The sequence below is a fragment of the Hyperoodon ampullatus genome, assembly GCF_949752795.1.
Source record: "Hyperoodon ampullatus genome assembly, chromosome: 14".
Taxonomy (NCBI): domain Eukaryota; kingdom Metazoa; phylum Chordata; class Mammalia; order Artiodactyla; family Ziphiidae; genus Hyperoodon; species Hyperoodon ampullatus.
The window spans coordinates 21,137,526-21,159,988 of NC_136927.1; the positions used below are offsets into that span (position 1 = coordinate 21,137,526).

General features: G+C 43.6%; 1 protein-coding gene across 2 annotated transcripts in view; it reads right to left on the reverse strand.

Moving 5' to 3' along the window:
- Positions 1 to 22,463, reverse strand: part of PCSK2 (proprotein convertase subtilisin/kexin type 2) — a gene marked incomplete at both ends in the record, with an annotated part of 215,608 nt that overhangs the window by 44,556 nt on the left and 148,589 nt on the right. For both annotated transcript variants that reach the window (XM_079718832.1, XM_079718831.1), the window contains one exon: positions 7,727 to 7,803. In XM_079718832.1, the coding sequence (XP_079574958.1) occupies positions 7,727 to 7,803 (77 nt within the window). The remainder of the gene's footprint in view (positions 1 to 7,726; positions 7,804 to 22,463) is intronic.

Here is a 22,463-nt window from a genome sequence, read left to right on the forward strand (position 1 = left end):
AAGAGGCACATGAAAATCTGCTCAGTACCATTAATTATTAGAGAAAGGCAAATCAAAAGTACAATGAAATAACACCTCACACTGGTTAGAATGGGCATCATCAGAAAATCTACAAACAACAAATGCTGGAGAGGGTGTGGAGAAAAGGGAACCCTCCTACACTGTTGGTGGGAATGTAAATTAATGCAGCCACTATGGAGAACAGTATGGAGGTTCCTTAAAAAATCTAAAAATAGAACTACCATATGAACTAGGAATCCCACTACTGGGCATATACCCAGAGAAAACCATAATTCAAAAAGACACATGCACCCCAATGGTCATTGCAGCACTGTTTACAATAGCCAGGTCATGGAAGCAACCTAAATGCCCATCGACAGACAAATGGATGAAGAAGATGTGGTACATATACACAATGGAATATTACTCAGCCATAAAAAGGAACGAAATTGGGTCATTTGCAGAGATGTGGATGGACCTAGAGACTGTCATACAGAGTGAAGTAAGTCAGAAAAGGAAAAACAAATATAGTATATTAATGCATATATGTGGAATCTAGAAAAATGGTACAGATGAACTGGTTTGCAAAGCAGAAATAGAGACACAGATGTAGAGAACAAACGTATGGACACCAAGGGGGGAAAGTGGCAGAGGGGTGGGTGGTGGTGGCGGTGGGATGAATTGGGAGATTGGGATTGACATATATACACTAATATGTATAAAATAGATAACAAATTAAAAAATAAAATCTTAAAAAAATATATCATGTATTCCTGATGCTCAGAAATGTGCAGATAAAAAGTGTGATGGGGCTTCCCTGGTGGCACAGTGGTTGAGAGTCCACCTGCCGATGCAGGGGACACGGGTTCGTGCCCCGGTCTGGGAAGATCCCACATGCCCTGGAGCGGCTGGGCCCGTGAGCCATGGCCGCTGAGCCTGTGTATCCGGAGCCTGTGCTCCACAACGGGAGAGGCCACAACAGTGAGAGGCCCGCGTACTGCAAAAAAAAAAAAAGTGTGATGGTTAAATTTATGTGTCAATTTGGCTGGGACATGGTGTGCTCAGATATTTGATTAAGCATTATTTTGGGTGTTCCTGTGAAGGTGTTTTTTGGATGAGGTTAACATTTAAATTGGTGGACTCTGAGTAAAGCAGATTGTTCTCCATAGTGTGGGTGGGCCTCATCCAATCCACTGAAGGTCTGAATAGAACAAAAAGACCAGCCTTCTATGGGTAAGAGAAAATCCTCCAGCACTGCCTTTGGACTCCAGCTCGTCTCTCCTGGGTCTCCAGCCTGCCAGCCCACCCTGCAGATTTTGGACTTGCCAGACCCCATAATTGCATGAGCCAATTCCTTATAACAAATCTCTTTCTTTTTATATACATATCTGATTCATTCTTTTTCTCTGCAGAGTCCTGACTAATTCAAAAAGTAACTTAGTGGTGTAACCAACTTTCACTGGTTCTTTGGCTCACTCACTGGTTAGGGTCATTGGCTTAGGTTTTGGTCTGTCTTTGCCACGTGATTTTTGTTGGTGACAGAACATACTAACTGGTAACCAAGCTCATTTTCTTTTCTTCCTGGGATCCAGTTAGGCTCCGTTTCCCAGCCTCCCCCACACGTGCATGTAGCCAAGTGACTGAATTTCAGCTGATGTTATGTGGGTGACAGGATGTATGCTGCTTCCAGGCCCGGCTCATAAAAATCCCCAGAGCCATTGTCCATGTTCTTTCCCTCTAGTCCCTCATGTAAACCTCCAAGGTGGAGCTTTAGTTCCATTTTACAGATAGGGGAAACTGATTCAGGGATCACTTATTCCATACCAAGCGATCAATATACCACTACCTTTGTCCATTATAATCTACTATATTTTTGTCTCTTAAGAAAAGAATAATTGCCACCTGAGGACCATAAAATCCCCCCATATGGCAAACATTAGTTTCCAAAGTAGAAATTATTATACCAACATACAGATATTTCTTTTGCAATCTATATGATTATCTCCACAACCCCAAATCTGTGTTTCGTCTATTTCTTTTAGCTGAAGGGGAAAATTTAAATAATGAAAACTTGTGTCATCCAGGTAGCAGACTAGAAATTTTTTTAAAAACTCACAACTTTGTGGTATTTCTCCAGTGGCTCAGAAGAGCTCACAAAATTAAACTCTGTTGGATTTCACTGTACTCTGGATTGGCTAGAGAGAGGCGGTTGATTGCAAAGAGCAGCCTTTGAGCTGATATCAGCTTATGAGGTAGTCTCAACGCTCACATGAAAGAAAAACTTAGATTAGGTCTTTGAAGGCAGTTTGGATTTTGTTATTCAGGAGGCAATTTCAGAATTAGTCTGTAAAGACAGAAGGGAAAGATGTTTGTCTATTTCTAAGCCATTACATGTCCCCAGGGTAAAGTACTGGTCTCCATCACTGTGCTAATAGCCAACCAGAGAGAGCAATTTTTCCCCCCTGTTCTTTTTAGGCCTGTTTATTGGGTTCTTCAGAATGAAATATGACTTTTAATTTTAAAAAGTTAATCACTGAAAATCTTTCTTATTTGAAGTTTTAACTAATGCTATCAATCAAACGTGTTCACAAAGAGACAGACGATCCTTGGCATCCATTTATCCATTTTGGTTGCTTGAATAATAAATGTCTTCTCTCTTCCTGAATTTATAGTAAACTTTTTGTGACCAGGAATTGCATCTAATCCAGAATCTCTTACTCTTTAGGGCGTAATAGATAGAGCATGCTGCACCCAGTGATGCTCCGTAAATATTGCCGATGGTGGGGATGACATTTCAGTGGTGTGTGCCTGTCAAAGAAATGCTATGCAAGAGAGAGTTTTATGGACAGCAGCACAGCAATGGAACACAGATCTGCAGTGCATCACCAAACATTGACCTAAAACCCAGCAAGGCTGCAAGATTATTGACAAAGTGTGTGCTGCAAACCTTGGGAGAAGCAGGCAAGCTCTGAAATGGACAGATGTCAAGGGCACTCAACATCTTGGCATGGCTGAGAAAGTATGCCACCCATCCATCAACCAGCCAATCAATATTTATTGAATGCCAGGAAAAACATGTGATACTAGATCCTGATACCTCATAGCAAATCAGTTATAGCTGTGTTGCATATTATTGATGCTTATTAAATATGTATTATTTTCTACCTTTCTGCAGTTGGGTTATTGTTGCTACTGTGGCTGTTATTATCTTGCTTGGTCGTCTGTATTTCTCTGATTGCAAGCTAGGAGGAAATTACACTCCTTTTCCAAATTTCTCAACTGTGTTTCAAATACATACCTGGAGCACAGATACCACATACAATTATCAAATGGTTCACAGTAGAATAAATACACTTGCTCTCCCAAAAAAGGAAAAATCCTACAAAATCAAATGAAGCACAGGGCAAGGAATTCTAATATACAGGTCCCCTAAAAGCTGTTCTGCATATGTATGAAGTTTGCCTTCATAAGGAGTCCTTGGCTTGGAGTTTTAAGTATGTTCTTAAAGAAATGTACACTTGAAGGAAAACAAGTTAACCTATAAGCACAGAGAGGAGATATGAGATGGTTTAAAGTGTGAGGAAAGCCCAGGGGAGACACGCGGCTATTAAACTCAGTTTCCCAACCAAGGGGAACATTCTCCTTGATTGCTCTTGGGAGCGCCCCTGGTAGAGCGTTTTATTTTCTACTTTCCACAGCAGTGAGAAGCCAGTGATGGAGAGCATGGCCTTTTCTGGGCAGGAATTGCCTCTGCATTCTAACTGGCCTGTGTGGCAGGTAGTGTGGCTGCAGCAGCAGCAGCAAGCCCACTGCCGGTCAGCATCGGGCAGCCCGTCATTGGAGTTTCGGTGCCGAAACCAGCTTATCCAAGAGCCCCGAGTCTGCTGAGCAAAGATGGGGATCTTGGGACTGGTGCCCAAGCCCAGAAGAGAACACCTGAAGAAACTGGCAGGCCGGAGGCTCAGGCTGCCTGGGCAGTAAACCCTGCTCCAGCCAAGGGTTTTCTCCTAGCAACCTGTCCAGACCTTTCATGCTCACCTCCTCCATGAAGCCTTCTCAGATTGCTGCCTTCTGCACCAGTCTCTAACTCCAGGATCAGTTATCCAGGACACCTCCTGAACACGTCTGTACCTCCTGCCTCTGCTTCTTTGCCTAAATTGTACCCTCACCCCAGAATACACTCCCCTCCCGTCCCAACTCTACCTAGTACCTTCATTCAAATCCCGGACCAAATGCCACATCTTCAAGGAAACCTGTCCCAGTTTCCCCAGCCAGAGATAACTTTGCATTTCTCCACGCTCTCTCTCCAAATCACTTTTATTATGAGGCAGCGCTTGTAATGGCCCCTCACTGGTGTCAAATCCTGTCTCCACCACTTGTTAGCTGTGTGACTTTGCACACGTTACTTAATCTTTCTGTGCTTCGGTTTCCAAAATAGGGATAATAACGTTCACACCTATTTCAGAGGGTTAGATTGAGAATTAATACGTGCAAAGCACTAAAACAGTGCCTTAAACATAGTAATTAATAGGCGTTCGCTTTCCTTGTATGATTTCAGCCCTGGCCACACTTAGCACTGTAGTGATTCGGGCTGTTGTCACCTCCTCATGGCACATTGCAAGTTCCTCAGAAGCTTAACCACCAAAATGAATCGTTTCATGAGTACCAAGCTAAAGGCCCAGTTCTGTTTATATCTTTTTACATTCTATGCTTTTAAAATTTACTTTTTGTTATAGAAAATACCAGAATAGACAAAAGTAGAGTGAAATCTCATGTAATCATCATCCAGCTTTAACAATTATTAACTCATGGCCAATTATATTTCCTTTAAACCCCCCTTTATTCTCTTTCCTTCTTCTACAAGCCCCTAGTTATACTGAAAGAAATACTAGGCATAATATTCATCCAAGAGGGAAGTTTTAGTAAACTTATCTTACACTCAAGGGAAGGGTGCTATCTTCATATTCTCTTTGTGCCAAGCAGGGACCACCTCCAGGACAGACATGACTTTTCGGGCCTGGGACAGATCCTCCCAGGGCTGTGGCCTGAACTTTGACCCGCCTTCCTCTCATAATCACTTACAACAGTAGTTTTGTTTCGAGAGGCCGTGATTTGAACCGTGGTATGGTCCAGTCTTTGTAATACCAAGCCATGATGGATGAGGATCTTTGAAAATGACTTGATAATTGTGAAAAACCCCATTTATGGGCCAAAGTGGCCACTGTGTCTTGAGTCATTGGTTCCTTAAGAGACAAGGACCATACTTGCCTGACTCACGATGACTGTGTCTCAGGCAGTCGGACACTTGGGGATTCCACCTCTGGCAATGAAGAATTTTAGTGTCCTGGGCTTTCCTGGTGGCACAGTGGTTAAGAATCTGCCTGCCAATGCAGGGAACAGGGGTTTGGGCCCTGGTGCAGGAAGATCCCACAAGCCGTGGAGCAACGAAGCCCTCGTGCCACAACTACTGAGCCCTCGCACCTAGAGCCCGTGCTCCGCAACAAGAGAAGCCACTGCAATGAGAAGCCCATGCACCGCAACGAAGAGTATTCCCTGCTCGCCGAAACTAGAGAAAGCCCATGCGCAGCAATGAAGACCCAATGCAGCCAAAAATAAATAAGTTAAATAAATTTTAAAAAAAAGAATTTTATTGCCCTAAGCGCTCATTAGTCCTAGAGGATTTTAGCCAGTTTAAAATTGAACTTTCAAGAACAAGTTTGCAAATGAAATTATTTAAGGTAGAGGACATCTCCATTTTTGCTTTTGTTTTTGTTTAAAGAATATTCTTACAGCTCATCTCACAGGAAGACTTACTTGTGGGAGGTTGTGTTTGGGTTCAGAAAATGGGATGGGGGGAACCATTCTGTTGGTTATATTTTTGTGCCTGGGTCCATCCACTGAAGATGAATTTAGTGCCTACTAGCTGCAGAGAGAAAGCTAGTAGCTGGCACGCGTGTTGCTACTGCCCTTTTTGATAGCGTGTGGACAGCTGGTGACCGATGGTGCTGAAGCCACGGCCACCCTCCTTGTCCTTCTCAGCACAAGGTTCCAGGCTGCTGTTAATAATTATGTCTCGCCCCTGGCTTAGTGACTTCTATTTGATGACTTCACATCCCTGTGTCTGAAAATGGCTTATTAGCTAAGGATATGCAAGGATCTAGGTAAGAGATACTTCAAGTCAAAAGTTCTCTGGCCTTTTTTATACACCCTCACCCCCTAAACGCACACTTCCAAACCCTGCATGATGATTTTAAAGCTGCAGATGACATTGATAGAGAGTGAACTGTGCTCTTGGATATTAGCAATGATCTTTAAAAAATGTTTCAAATTCGAATTCTGTTTTCCCCTTTATTCTTTTCTGCATTTTCTGTAATTACCAAGCCCCGTGTGCACTGTCTGTGCCCCACACAGTCTCTGGTCAACTTGCTAACTGTAGGAAGAGAGTCTAAGCTACCTGGTCCAGTGGAGACCCATCCCTGGCCACTCGCTGGTCATCATGCCTTCTGTCTTTTATAATAAAGATGATGCTTATAAAAGAAGGGGACAATTTGGATTTAGAAACACTTATGGAGCTTGGGTTCAAGTGTCGGCTTTGATATTTACTGGTTGTTTGTCCAGGGAAGTCAGGCAACTTTTCTGAGCCTGTTTCCTTGTCACTAAACTGAGGATGACAGCATTTGTTTCATCTACCTTGAGTTTGTCATGAGAAGTAGAAGCAACGAGTAAAGTGCTGTACACAAAATATATTTTTATATCATTAATTGAAGTTCATACATTCCCATCAGCTTCACTCAAACACATCCGTAATGGGGAAGCACTAGGTTTAGAACTGAGTCAATTTTGATTGAACAAGACACGTGCCTTCATTTCTTGATATTTCTTACATGTGATCAACAACTTAGGCAAGAATTTTACTTGGAGAAGAAAGAGACTGCATTTACATGTTTTGTAGCAAAACAGACCAAAGAAAAACCACACTTTTGGATGAACCATTCATTGGGTAGTGTTGCATAATAGGATGCCAAGAAGTATGTCAAACCTAGAGTTAACAATACTGTACTGTATATTTGAAAGTTGCTAAGAGAGTTGATCTTAGAAGTCCTCATCACAAGGAAAAAAGTTTTTTTATGTGACTATGTGTGGTGTCAGATATTAACTAGACTTACAGTGGTGATCTTTTTGCGGTATATACAAATATGGAATCATTATGTGGTACAGCTGAAACTAATTATACCTCAGTTAAAAAAATACCTCAAACCTCTGCCAATTATGCTTACTGTTTTGTCAAAAGGGACTACATGAGCTGTTATAAGGCTACAGCAAAAACACTTTTCAAAAACGTATAGACACAGACCCCTGGGGCAAAAGAGCTCTCTGCAATAGTTTCAACAGATCAAGTAAAACCCATGTGTTTACAATCACCTTGTGGTGGGTTGAGAAAGGATTTCTTATTATTCCTATTTTCCTTTTATCTTTAATAAGGTGGCAAATAATTCCTAGTTCAACAGAACAAAATAGTCAAGAGATAATTCTAGAGGAGTGTTGCCATATTTAAAAAAAATCAAGAATTTAGAGAATGTAGCCACAAAGAAGGAAAAACAATCACCATATAATTTAGCAAGGCATTGAGAGCATTTTGCTGGTGATATTTAAGCCTTAAAAACACAACAGAGCAAAATAAAACCCCACACCTGTTGTCCCAGACACCTCAGGAGGCCCCATTTACCTGTTGAACCAGTCATCTGTGTACCGAGGGTAAGGATAGGGGTCGTTGCTGCTGAAGTCGTAGCTTGCTTCGGCGTTCTGCAAAACACAAGGTGTGTCATTAGGTCATAAAGCCAGAGGCACGGGCATGAGAGGATCCGAGAGATCCAACCGTCTTATGTGGACGGTCCCTCCGTGGAGGGCTGTGTTAACATTCTCTCTGGACCAGCCCTTGAAGAGGTGACAGAGCAGACGTGCATCTGTGGAGGGTTCTATCCTCCCGTTATCCTCTTTTCCAGGCTCCCTCATCCCATCCTATTCCAGGACCTCAAAGGGTTAGCAAATTTGCGTCCTATGCTACCCAGGACTGTCTCCATTTTAAGCTGAGTGACACTTGTGGGTCAGTGGGGCTCCCCCGGAAGCCAGGACTCTCGTTAAGCTTCCTTGCTCTGATGGCCAGAAGGATCTAGTTCTCATGTCACAAGTGAGGCAGCCTCTAGAGTTTTCTTACTTTATGCAGAGCTCACTCCAGCTCCCTGCTTCAGGCTGACAGAGGCTTGTTTCCTTTACATTTATGGGTGTTAAACCCAAGCCCCGAACATTGGCCATGATATCAACCTCATTTATTCACTCAACAAATATCACTGAGTCTAATATATGCCAGGGACTTTCCCAAGTATGGGAATACAATGGTGACATCCCTGCCCACATGTAAATTACAGCCTGGTTGGGAGGACAGACATCAATCCCACAAAAAATAGATAATTGTAAACAGGAGTCCTCTTAACGCTTCAAGATACAAGGAGAAGTTTAAATTCTATTCAGTCCAATACCTCCAATTTTCCCATTGAGAGTCTTTCCCCACAGAAATCGATTACCTATTCACTTAAATTGATTTCATGCTTTAATTTTGTCCATTTAGGTCTTCAGTTGGTCAGCCTTTTATTTTGGTCCATCATGGGAGATGGTCCCCCACCATCTGATGGCTAATCCCTTCCTTCCTCTCTGCCTGTCAGTTGCCCAGGGATGCTGAGCTCCGTGAAGCTCCTCTCTCCTCATCCCATCCTCCCTCCTTTGTTTTTGAGGTGTGCAACCAAGACCCCGGATGGTTTTGTGGTCCACAGTATACACTGGGCTGGGAAACACTGGGTTAGATACATATTCCAGCTGGGAAATTTCTCCATTCCATGGGACCTGAGACATTTTAGAGAATTGTGCTCTTTTATGAGTCAAAACACTTTAGTTTGTAAACTTAATGTATTAGTGGCATAATGGTTTTAAGAGCAAACTGACTAGTTCCATGAGTTTGTGTTTCCATTTGTTGGATGGCAAAGGGCCGTCAGTAGCTGGAATGACCAGAATTGTAATACTAATTTATTTTTTTAAATGTGCTTGGGGCAGAAGTCACCTTGAAATTTGTTTAAAATTTTCTTGACTGAAAAGTTTTTGCTTTATTGAAGTATAATTCTTATACAAAAAATTCCACACATTTAACGTCTACATCTTGATATGTGTACACTCATGATGCCATCACCACAACCAAGGTACTAAACATACCCATCACCTTCAAAATTTCCTTGTGTTCTTTTGTGTCTGTGTGTTCTTCTTCTTCTTTTTTTTTTTTTTTGGTATGAGCATTTAACATGAGATCTATCCTCTGAACATATTTTACAGTGTATAATACTGTATTGTTGACTGCTACATGGTAGAGGTCTCGAACTTATTCATTTGCATAACAGAAACTTCATACCCATTGAAAAACAATTCCTCATTTTTCCCTCCCCGACCTTTCTATTCAAAATTTGGACCAGTCACTTATCTTGGGTATTGAACATGGCTATCCTGTGTTCTAGAATCTAGGTCTTCCTTCAAATCCTAGTCTTTAGAGAGGATGTGTTCCTGTCTCCACTGGCCATAATCATTGGCAAATACCCAGGTCTGCTCCTCCTCCACTTAGATCCCAAACTACCTTCATTCACCTTTAAAAGTTTAATTCTCTATCTGGGCTATAATCCCAGTCTTTGGAGACCCTCTCAGATTTGGCATATTTTTTTTTCTTGATGTTTCTTGAGCTATTTGGATCTCAATTCTTTTGAGGGATACTATTTTGAAAGTAACTTATTCGTCTTCCCTAAGAATGTTCAATTACCCCAATCTTCCCTGAATTTTTGGGACAAGAGCATGCTTAGGTAGAGCTGGTGGGGTTGGAATATTAAAAGGAACACAAGTTAATAGTTTTTCTTTAGGGTTTCAAAGCTGAGGTTGAAAGTTAAGTGATAGATCTGGAAGACTATTTGCTAGGCCTGGTTTGTTTCTCTGTAGAAGAAATTAAAATGGCCCAGTCTAAGGTGAACTGAATAGAAAATTTATTGAGTAGCACTTGTAGGGCCCTCAGAGGGAGCCCTGAGTGCTACCTCTCTCTTCTGAGCTGTGTTCTTGGAGTGGAAAGGGGGTGTGTTGGGATGTCCAACCTCAGAGAGGACAGGAGCGTGGAGCTGAGGACCAGAAGTAGCTCCGTTAGGTGTCTTAGCTGAGGGACTCGGGGATGTCCCATTCCGTGTTCCTGTGATGCTCACTGCAGAACAGGAAGCAGCAGAATATTGTGTGGGAGGCTGAGATTAGTGAGAACACGACAGAGAGAACCAGGTGCCCTAGGAAGTCCAAGGGTCACCACAGTGAGGATCCAGGGTTCAGGCAGGACCTGCGTGAAGTGATGACCGAGGCCATTGGGGTGGGGATGCAGCAGTAGTTTCCACGGTGGACAGATGATGAGACATGAGCTCTGGGAGCCCGCCCCCTCTTCTTGATGCTGTGCTAGTCCTTTGAAGCTTGAGGGTGGAGGCAGGAGGGTGGGAGCAAAACCCGTGTCGGCCAAGGTCAAATTTCTACCATCAGTGCCAGTAGGTTGTTGGATAGAAATTAAATTCCACTAGAGAAAAATAAAATCAGAATTTTCTGCACCTTTGTGTTTGCTGCCTAAGCAATTGACCTATTTCACCAGCTTTCCGCCCTGGCTCACCTTTCTTGTCCACAACTGTCACCTGTGGTCTGGGCCGAGGTCTTTGGCTCTGATTTCTGGTTCTGGAGAAAATGGCTTGCCGGGAGGTGGGTGGGGGCAGAGGGAGCAACTGGAGAGTTCAGAGAGCAGAATTTGTTCCTGAGAATCCACGGGGCTCTGAGATCACTTTTACAGCAAGAAGAAAGACCATGTATTGTCTGCAGTCAAATTTACCTCAATGTTGAGTCGGATGAGGACTTAGGAACTCTAATTTGTTGTCTTTACAATTAATTTGATGACTAATGCTAATTCCTTGTGTAATAGTCTAGACTGAGGCTGAGTATTAAGGAAGGCAAACAGGTGTTCTTTGGCTGTATATTTTCTGGCAAAAAATCATATGGTTTATAGCAAGAAAGAAGAATGAGCAATTCTTTGCAAGGGTTCTGTTTATACTTTTATAGCCCAAACCGACGAGTCATTTATTGATCTGAATTACAATGTCATCGTCCATAAAACTGTTTGTGTACAGGAATAAATTAAACTGGTCTTGGATTATACTGGAATTTTCTAAACTATCCATTAACATAGACATTTGGGAGGAAGTGGAGTCTCTGTAGACTTAATGCTCTGGTATCCTAGGCTAAGCCAGAGGTTTGTTTTGGTTTGAATTCTGTAACTTCGTCCTAAAATGCATTAGTCTATTTTCTTTTAGAAAATACTAGCTGTTTAGTGAATATAATTTAATCACTGATGATTCAGTATCAAGATGATTCAGAGTCACCATTAAGAACTTGAATTATCATTGTACCGTTGTGGAGAAAGTAGGAAGATTGGGCTGAATCCAAACTGACCTCAGGGCATCCCTGGAAGCTATTTCTAGAAGAAACTTCTGATAATGGCTCATTTTCTCTTTAAGAGTTGAGTGCAGGGAAAAAAAAATCCCTCTAGCAATTAGTATTTCTAAGGCTTACTGTCTGAACACTTGAATGCATACTCAGAAAGCAAGGCTAGATTAACTCTCAGCAAAGAAGTTTAATAATTACGGTTTTGGCTATTTTTTGGGACGCACACTTTCCCATCAGGTGGCCTGCCCGCACACTAGGCTAAGTAAGGACAAGGGACTTACTTATTTTCATGAAATCTTCTGACTCCGTTATATCTGAGGTGCTGCCATCAAAGGCACAGGCTGACAAATGGCACCTGTCTGATGCTATGGCTGGTCTCACCTTGGAAGCTGGCTGTGGACCCAGTGGCAATCATGTTTGTTGCTTTAACATTTTCAGAGGAGTTTTTGAGCCCCTTGAGACTGAACTCAACTCTAGCACTGCCACCCTTAACCCCCAAATCTGGAATTTACTGCCTCTGGGACAAGTGGACTTTCCTTGCTGGGTAGCACAAGACAGATGTATCTGCAGGTGTCAGCTTGAAGTAGGGGAAGGAAGAGAGGCATTAAATCAGACAGATCTGGTTTTGAACCCAGGCTATTTGGTCTTGGCAATATTCTTATTTTCTGGAAACTGAGGTTTTCCTCATCTTTAAAATGCAGATGATAAAACAGTAACTGCTTGGTTGCTGTGAGGATAAAAGGAAGGAAGGGATGTGGGCCAGCAAGCACACTGTGGATGATGTCTCACCTCTTTCTTCTGCTTTTGTGTCCTCTACTTTCTTTGATCACCTACGGCAAGAGTCACAAAATATGACCCAAAGGCCAAATCTGGCCCACCACTTGTTTTTGTAAATAAGGTTTTATTGGAACATAGTCATGTCCATTTGTTTATGGGTTGCCTAGTGCTGCTTTCACAATATAACAGCAGACTTAAGTAGTTGTGGCAGAAGCCTACCAATCTTAAAATATTTACTATATTTTATAGAAAGTGTTCATCAATGCTTGACTGGCATCCTAGGCCTTTGGGCGCCCAGGATGCCTGCTGATAGCCTGAGGCTTGCGCTACAGCATCTCACCCAGTCCTGCCTTCCTAGGAGGCTCCTTTGCCCTGAGACATACCTGTCCCATGGCCCCTTCTCTCTAGGTGAGCTGTAGCTGCCGAAAAGGAATCTGATACAAACTAACCTCACTATGTTGTTAAGAGTTTCAAGTTTACCTGTCCTGGGCCTCACACCAATCAAAAGTAGGTTATCGGGTGTTCCTGTGGTCAGAAATGGGGGCTCAGCCCACTGGGGCGCTTGTGGAGGCCATGAGGGCATCCCGCTGGGATGGTGAGGAAGCCCCACCATTGTCCCCACCACCCCTCTGCCCATCGTGGGTTGAAGGCTAGTCCTAGGGGCACCGACCCTCTAGTTCATCTGTCTTTCCATCTACAATTATCCTGTCCGTGCCCACGGTCAGAACATCACCCTTGGCAGGTGTTTGCAGTAAACAGCATGTGCCCAGGTGATATGGGCACATGTGGTGTCTGCTACACAAGGGCTCACCCATCTTTCATTTTTAAAACTGATGCTGCTTCGACATTCTGACAATGCCAGACTCTCGTAATAGACCAACGTATTTAATATAAAGGTCCGTTGGTGTGATTGAATTTTTTAGAGCACTAAGGAGCAAACTCTGTGCCTGACTATAAAATTAGGCAAGTGGCATTTTTTTTTAACATCTTTTTGTGTGTGTGTGTGGTATGCGGGCCTCGCACTGTTGTGGCCTCTCCCGTTGCGGAGCACAGACACCGGACGTGCAGGCTCAGCGGCCATAGCTCACGGGCCCAGCCACTCCACGGCATATGGGATCTTCCCGGACGGGGGCACGAACCCGTGTCCCCTGCATCGGCAGGCGGACTCTCAACCACTGCACCACCAGGGAAGCCCCGTTTTTAACATCTTTATTGGAGTATAATTGCTTTACAACAGTGTGTTCGTTTCTGCTCTATAACAAAGTGAATCAGCTATATGTATACATAAATCCTCATATCTCCTCCCTCTTGCATCTCCCTCCAATCCTCCCTATCCCACTCCTCTAGGAGGCAAGTGGCATCTTTAATCAGGGCTGCCTTGCACAGCTGTGCAGGTCATGCCTTCAGAAGCAGTCACGCCCAAGGGGAGCAATGAGGGGCTGCACTGGGCTCGCAAGCCTGTGCCCTGGGGAGGGGCTTGAAACACTAATCGGTCCGCCTGCCCGGAGGAACCACACTTTTCTCATTTGTCTGCACAGAAGGGGGCACATTTTCTAATCTCTTTGCCCGAAGAAGGTGCTGTTTTGCAATTCACCCACCGGAAAGGGGTGCTTTTTTCAATTTCACAAGAATGCACTTAAGTACTAGCATGTCTATGAGCCACGGCAAGAAATGCGTCTCCTAGTTACAGTCGTGTACAAGCTCAGACCGCAGAGAAATTGAACCAGGGAGACAATGTGGCCTCTGTGAGATGTCAGGTAATACCAGACTCACATAATATCTCAGGCAATAAGAGTTTGTGACGAAGGGTACAGCATGGCATAGGATACGTTGTCAATGTAATTCCACGGCTATAGGCACTCAGAACAAGAAAGTACATTGCATATGTCCCTTTATTCCAACTTGCTACTTTTCCTAAAGGCATTTAATCAAATAACCCATTTAATCAAATAACCCAGCTAGGAGCTGTGTAACGGTATTAGCTGAAATTGCACTGTGCTCACGGACTAATGAAGCAGGAACGAGCTTCCCCAGATAGACTCTCAGACTGCAACCATATTGCCCCAGAACAAAGCTCCTCTGTATGGAAACTGAGCAGCAAAAGGGCCCAGTCCACTAGAGCTGAAAGAATTTTGCTTTGCACCTACTTGCATTTAATATGGTCACGGCGGAAATTTCCCGACTGTGCCTACTTTGATTTTCCTCAAATAATTCTCCCACATGCACTGGTTTAATGATAATGGTCAGCTCATTTTTTGACTAAAACCAGCATTAAAGGGATTTATGTCTATCTTAAGTCTGGCTGTAAAACTTAATGAAATTTAGCATTTCTCCAGCACACACACACACAAAAAGATGCATAGTCAGAAAATTGTTTGAAATCTCTCTTCTATACTCCTAAGATTTCCAGGGTCATGTGTTTTTCCAGGGACGGAGTGTTCTCTGTGGATTTGACACCCCTTATCATCACCTCTTTCTTGCTCCTAGACATTCCAGCAACTTTGTTAGTCACTGGATTACTCTCCGGGTAAGAGGAGCGTAATCGCCAGGCCGGGCAGGTACCACCAAGCCTGAGCCACATCCTAGACCGCTGTGCTTTTTAGTTTCCAAAGCTGAGCGGCTCCATCCTTTGGCCCTAATGTTACTCTTATCAGCCGATCTGAGGGAGGTTCTAAGAACTAAACATAACAGGAGGTAATAATAACAATAATATAAATCCCTAATGGTTACCACAGTGCCCTAAGTTAACAGAGTGCCTTTAAGTTTTTCAAAGCAGGTTACGTTCTCTTATTTTATTTAATATTCTCCAAAATCCTGTGTGGGTAGGAGAGCAGATACATTGAAGGCAGAAGTGGGGGCACTTACTATCTCTAAGACACGGTCAAGGCAGCCCCTCTGGATGGCTTTAGAGCTATTTCTGCCTGCTCGCGTCTTCTTAGCCCGTCTTACTGCTTTGGAAGGCCAATGAAGCCTGTCTTAGGCTAGATTGAGGCCAGTTCCCACTCATGAATTTTAATAGCTGCCCTAAAAGCATGAATTCCTGGGGCTGAACTGATGCATGGAGGAGAAGCTGCCACTCATGTGATTAAGCGCTGACTCTGAGACAGGGCCCAACACTTGTTTGGAAAAAATTTACATCTTTTTTTTTCACCAGCTGACAACTCAAATTTAGTGTTTCCTTCCATTAGGGATGTGGACTACAGGTCACAACATTACTAGCAGTACCTGAGAGCTTGTCACCAATACGTACTTTCAGACCACGTTAAAACTATTACAGATTTGCTGAGATATCTTTTCTACCCACTCCTACTTGGCACTAGATTGTGTTATTTAGTGCATTTATAAAGAGGGATACATACTACTGTTTCGCAAAAGTGTATTTTTAATCTTTTGATAACTGTTTCAATATAATTGCTTTTCCTTGGTTATCCTATGCATTTTGCTTCAGGAATTTAAAATATTATCCTGAGTATGAGAAGAAAGACATACTTGTGTACATAGGTAAGTGGTGTGCACATTGGTGTAATCTCTTCAAAGAGAAATTCGGAAATATCTATCAGAATAAAAGATGCACAGACTCTTCGACCAAGCGATCCCACCTGTAAGAATCTCTCCTAAAGGTGTACTTGTACGTATATGAAAGATTTGTGTTTAAATGTGTTCACGGCAGCATGATTGTAAAAGTGAAAGACCAGAAACGGCTTGTGTCCCACATGGGGGATGACGTAAATCAATGATGGTGCAGCCACACAATGCAAAACTGCAGTCCCAGCAAAGAACAAGGTACATGGCCTGCAATGTACTCCTTCCCGAGAAATATTAAGTCAAAATGACAACGTGTAGAACAGAGTGCATGGTGAGCCCCCATTAGCATAGAAGAGAAGGGTACACTTGATGGCAAATGCATAAAGTATTTCTGGGAACATACACAAGAGCCTTTTTATACTGCTTTGTGTCTAGGGAGAGGCCCAGGGCCTGGGGCGGAAGGAAGACAGATTTCATTGCATTGCCTTTTGTTTTGTGTATTTTTCTGGCATAAAAATAACAACAGCTAATACATATTGAGGGCTTATTCTGTGCAAGGGGCTCTTTTAGATGCTTCGTTTGCGTTTGCTCCTCCCTGCGATGTCCTTATGTGGTAGCACTCTTATTGTCACTCTCATTCTAGGAGCAAGGAGACTGAGTGAGGCACAGAGAGGTTGACTATTTCCCCTGAGGTCACACAGATCAAAAGGGGGCACAGCAGGGACTTAGACCAGGCAGTCTGGTCCCGGAGGCCTCTCCCCTAACTCCTCAGTCTTGCCTCTGCATTAGAATCACAATGTCACATTCTGCGTGTGTTGTTTAAAAGAAAAGCAACCAGCAAATAAAAAAGAATAATTCAGTGGGTTTATTCCCTGAAATGTCAGTGGGTCATTCTGTCCAAATCCAAGCATATGAACTGAGATAAGAATTTACCTCCCGACCCCGGGACACAGCTCACTAAAGGGCCGGGAAGCTCATCTCTTACTTTGTCTGATCCATTCATTTGATAACAGCGTGGTTTTATTTAGTGACTTTTCTATCCAAGGCTTAAACCAACAAATATGCCTCCAAAGAGAAAGCTAATTCCCCTGTTTTTGACAGCAAGGTTCTGATTTTCTCTGTTGATGATGCTGTTCCTCTTAGAAGTAGGAAAACAAACATCACCCCGTTTACAGACAAATCACATGGATGACTGGATTCCCCAGGAACTGAGATCTAGGAAATACTTCCTTTTTTGTTCCAGAGCCCCATCTGCACTAGTTGGTGACCCTTGGGTTTCTGGGTACAGCTTGAACTTCATTGGCTGGGAATGGTGTTCCCTGAGGTGCTTGCACGTGGTGCCTTCAATACCTGGCATTGCAGAACTTGACTGTGGCTCCTTGCAAAGCACCCCTCCGATCCTTCTTATCATGCCAACGACAAGCCTCCATTAAGTGCGCCCGTGTCTTTAATTCCTCCCTATTCCTTGCTAATCCATCTTCTTATCTGACAGGGGCAAATGTTGGCAGGCAGCAACATCCAGCTTGAGTTGCTTTCATTGTATTTATTTTGACAGGTACTTCTATATATGTTGAGGGATATTGGTTGTTTTTCTATTTGAAACAGTGATTTATAGTTTCCCTTTAAAATACATCCATCTATGTGAAAAAAGCGAGTCAATTTAAGGAAACATGCTAGGTAAGTAATAGCACCGATAGCAAAAATTGTGAAAGTGTATTATGACTGGTGGATGACTGGGAAACACTGGAATAAAGAGATGGTGATGTTTATGGCTTTGACTCCTCTAGTTACCAGCAGATCCACCCTTAACAGTGGCTTGAGAATTGAGTGTCTATTTGGGGGATTTGTAAGAGTAATGGAAAAAACTTTCTGTCTTCAACTTTCAGCCCTGTCAGTTGTCATTTCAACATTGTGAATTCAATCCTTGACAGTCTGTAGACTGTTGGCCTTCGAAGGTGTTCAATCATTCATGCATTCGGCCAATCATTTATTTTTTCATGGAACACATATTTATTGAGTACCAACTATTTACCAGGCATTGTGCAATAGCAAGTTCCTGTTGGAGAAGAAGATGCCCTGGGCTGGGGTATCTTGCCTTTAGCCCTCACAAGCTAATACGTCAGCCAGGGACTGACACCTGAGGTTCCAATGAATTTATTGGCTAACAGTGGTTCTCAACTCAGGCTGCTCAATAGAATAAACTGGGGAGCTTTTAGAAATATGAATACTTGAGTGACCCCTAGATTTTGATTTAATTCATCTGGGGTGGGGCTTGGGCATCAGTAGTTTAAAAAAGGACACAAAAACTCTTCAGGTGGTTCTGACGAGACAAGGTCGAGAACCACTGAGCTGACATCTCTGTTCACCGCTCAAGTTCCGGCCCCCCTCCTGCTTACAGTGTGGTCTGTGGACCAGAAGTACTGACATCACCGGAGAACTTGTTAGAATTGCAGGACTTCAGGCTGCACCCGAGACTGGCAGAGTCTGAATCTGCGTTTTAGCAGGATCCCCAGGGAATTCATGTGTGTGCACTGATTCTTTTATTTATAAAACGAGTGCATGTTTGCCTTTGGCCCGTTCGCTTCCCCTTAATCTCTTACTTTCCTTCCTCCCTCTTCTACCTAAATTCTATAACAGAAAGAAATTGAATTCGATAAGCCATTCATACTTTAGCCTGGATAAGTTCAGTACACTGCCTTTCCCAATAGTATTCACTTTAACTGAAGAGCATGGACATTGGAAAAAGCTATAGTTCTCAATCTCTAATAGCAGAGATTGAAGGGTGGTATTTTGGGAGCATCAGGAACTTCTTGGCATCTCTGAGGCTGAAGTTCTTTCTATGGAGAAGTTCAGTTCTAAGAACAGAGCTGTTGCAATAAATTCCTTTGGTTGGGAAGGGAAAGCCTGATGAACCAAAGAAAACAAAAGAAAGCAAGATAAAGTGTGGCTATTATGCACAATATTACTGGATTCCCTGTGCTCCTGGCAGGTGAGGGCTCTTGGGGTGGTGGGGAGTGGATTCTGCAAGAAAGGAGAGTAAAATTTAGAGTGAAGTGTCTCCTGCTGTTAGATAAATTTTGATGAATATTAAAGTTTGAATTAATTTTGCCTTCTGCTGCTTAAAATAAAGTTTCTGTCAAAACTTAAAAAATACACGCAGGGGCTTCGCTGGTGGCGCAGTGGTTGAGAGTCCACCTGCCGATGCAGGGGACGCGGGTTCGTGTCCCGGTCCGGGAAGATCCCACATGCCGCAGAGCGGCCGGGCCCGTGAGCCATGGCCGCTGAGCCTACGTGTCCGGAGCCTGTGCTCCGCAACGGGAGAGGCCACAACAGTGAGAGGCCCGCGTACCGCAAAAAAAAAAAATAATAATAATAATGAAAAAAATACACGCAATTATAAGCAAACTAAATGCCAAGCCGTTTTAACAGCAGTAGGAGTTAAAACATTAAACAATGTGTTTATGTTACGATGCATACCTATTTCTATGCCTTGCCTCTATTCCTGAAAAGAAATGATATGTTTCCTGGATCCTAACAAATGGTACAGACAAGCTAAAGTGAACTGTATAGCAAGATCTAATTTGGATTTGGTAAAAATGAGGGTGCACCCAGGTAACGCAGGGGTGCTGAGATTCTGTGCTCGGTCTTTGCTTGGCCTCACACTCCGAATCTGCGTATGGATTCAACTTGGAGCCAATCCAAGCTCCTGACCGGTTTCACTCAGTCGAGTACCCTAGAACTGGCCAGTCCTCCCAGCTCTGGGCCAGCCCTGCTGCATTCCTCCACAGCCTTTACTGCTGAGGTCTCTCTGTGCCTCCCCCACAGTGACAAAGGTGACCTTGAGCAAGTTGTATAAAAACAGCTCTGGGCAGTGCTGGGAACCTTCATCAGTTCAGTGCCCACCACTCCAGCAGAGGAGAAGAAAGATGGGGGTTTAAGAAAGGCAGTTGAATTTAGCCTTAATGATGTAATAAGATGGTAAGGAGAGCGATCGCGCTCCAGGGCCCCGGACAGAAGGGGGCAGCCAACAAATGGGCTCAAGTAGCTGCTCTTACGGGCCTCCCCGGATGGGAGATTTAAGGGGTCGGGAGCGGCTGGCTAAAGGCAGTTCGAGCCTGATTCGCGCAGTTCCACAAAGACTGAGTGTGCTGTCAAGGCCCTGCGATAGAAACCCTGTAAATCAGCACGAGGAGACAGAGACACAGTTCTGGGATCTAAGTTTGCGCTGTCAAGGGGGCCAGGTACAAGTCAATTTGTGTTTCCATCTCCTGTGACTGGGGGCCCTACGACGCTGCCGAGATGCTCAAGGCTGCTCCTCTCTTTCCTCTTTGAAGGCTCTGCTTGCCTTGGAATGGCTGCCGAGGTCAAGGCCACTACCTTTGAGTACCCTCCCCGTGCGACCGATTATACAACTTCAGCATCACCTGCTTCTCTTTTTTCCAGCCCTAAAAATAGCAAAGATGAGTTCACTGATAGCTGAGTCACCTCTTCGAAGGAGTTGTTCTATCCAAATATTATTTATTGGAGACTTTGTCTTAAACACATTTACACAATGTTTTCCTTCTGTCAAAGGCATAGCTCTGTGAATAATAACTGTATCACACAGGAGTCTGTTGCTATTATACATACACATGTCAGTTTTATGTATAAACTAAGTGTGTGTATAATTCAACACAAATTGAGCTCAGTTGAGCCTCACAACAGTTTTTCTCTTCCTTTTCAAAATTAAAAAATAATTACTGAAGTATAGTTGATTTACAGTGTTGTGTTAATTTCTGCTGTACAGCAAAGTGACTTAGTTATACATATATACATATCCTTTTCCATTATGGTTTATCACAGGATATTGAATATAGTTCCCTGTGCTCTGTAGTAGGGCCTTGTTTTTGTCTCACAATGGTTTTGAGAATTGAGAATTGTAACCTCCATTTTACAGATATGAAAACCGAGGCTCAGGGAGGTTATGTAATTTGCTCAAGGTTTTCAGCTAGAAGTGGTTGAGTTAGTATTAAAAATGAGGACTTCTGATTCAGACTCATTCTCTCCTTTCTGTAGTGCATGGCATCTACAGCTCTTTCCTATGATAAAAAGTAAAGAAAAAAATTATGAGACTGAGCACTTTGGTTGTCCCAACGCCCTTGGAACTGAGTGGGAGCGTTAAGACCTAAGGTATAGTAAATGGCAGAGAGATGGGGAGTGGGGACCCCAAGGCTTTGGATTGTTACGCAGTTTCAAATCGATAATAAATCAAACTCAAAAGCTTGTCAGCACCCTTCTCGCTTGTCCCTTTTTGCTTCAAAGAGCTAATCTCTGCTTTGGTGATTCTTTTTAGGATAACCTTGCTAAGAGGAGACGAGGGAAAGAGAGTGCTGTGACCTTGGGAGATAAGCAAAGTGGATGATGAGGCACGTAAATATCTCAGTGTTTATGGCTGGAAAAAAGTGAAGTGTATCAGTTCCCTTTCACGAAGAAGTTGTTTGAATCTTACCTTTGAACGAGACCAATTTTATGTTCCCAGCCTATGTGAAATGTGACACAAAAAAAGGACTGATCCCCCACTGTTCTGGAGAAAGATTAAATGTACTTCTGGTTCCTTTCACAGCTATTCATCATTTTAATTGGTTCTGAAGCCAAAAAACTTTGACAGCATTTGTGATGGGAAGCCAACTTCATAATTCATAACCTATGGAAAAGTGATTACAGCCTGCATTCCGAGGCTGTGCACATACCTTATTAAGTTGCTACAAGGATCGAACAGCAGAATCCACACTGATCACACAATCTGTGCACAGGGGTTGCAGCAGTTGAATTATGGACACTAGTCCCTCGGGAAGGAAAACACTCTGCTCTAGACCTTTTGGGGACAACGTGCCCTTGACTCACAGTGTTCCTCGCCACCGTCGCTGTTCCCGGCATTTCTAAGGACCATGACGATGCTCATCTGGCCCCCTGGCCCTCTCCCCACCGCCACTCCAACAATTCCCCTTCAATTTCACCCCAGCATCTTCCTTCATCTTCTCATAACCCAGAACAGCGACTCTGTTGAAATCACAAAATTCCCTATTTCATTCTCCGCCCTCCACTGCCTGCTCCCCAGCCTCTCCCTTGTCTGATCACCGAGATGTTTCATCGGGGCGGCAAATCCCTCGCCCACGCCACTTTCTAACTGCCACTTCTCCATCCCATTTTCACGCTTTCTCTCAACACCCGGCTGCATCCCCCAGAGCTTTCGGGGTCAAGTTCTTAGTCCTTAGCTTCACTCCCAAGGCAGTTCATGATCAGCCTTTTACCAGTTTCTCTCTAGCTCAGGGGTCACCAGCCTTCTCCTGGAAGGCCCAGACGGTAAGTGTTTTAGGCCTTGTGGTCTCTGTCCCAAGGACCCACCTCTGCCTTTGAAGTGGGAGAGCGGCCCTCAGTGACATGTAAACAGATGGGCGTGGCTGTGTCCCTATAAACCTTATTTACAAACAACAACAGCAAAAAGGTGGTGGGTGGGCGGGCTGTGGTTTGCAGAACCCTTCTTCTTGTGAGTTAAATGCGTCTCCCAAAAAGGTATGTTTAAGTCATAACTCGGGTGTGGAAAACCTAACGCCCACACCCCACGTGAAGGTGAC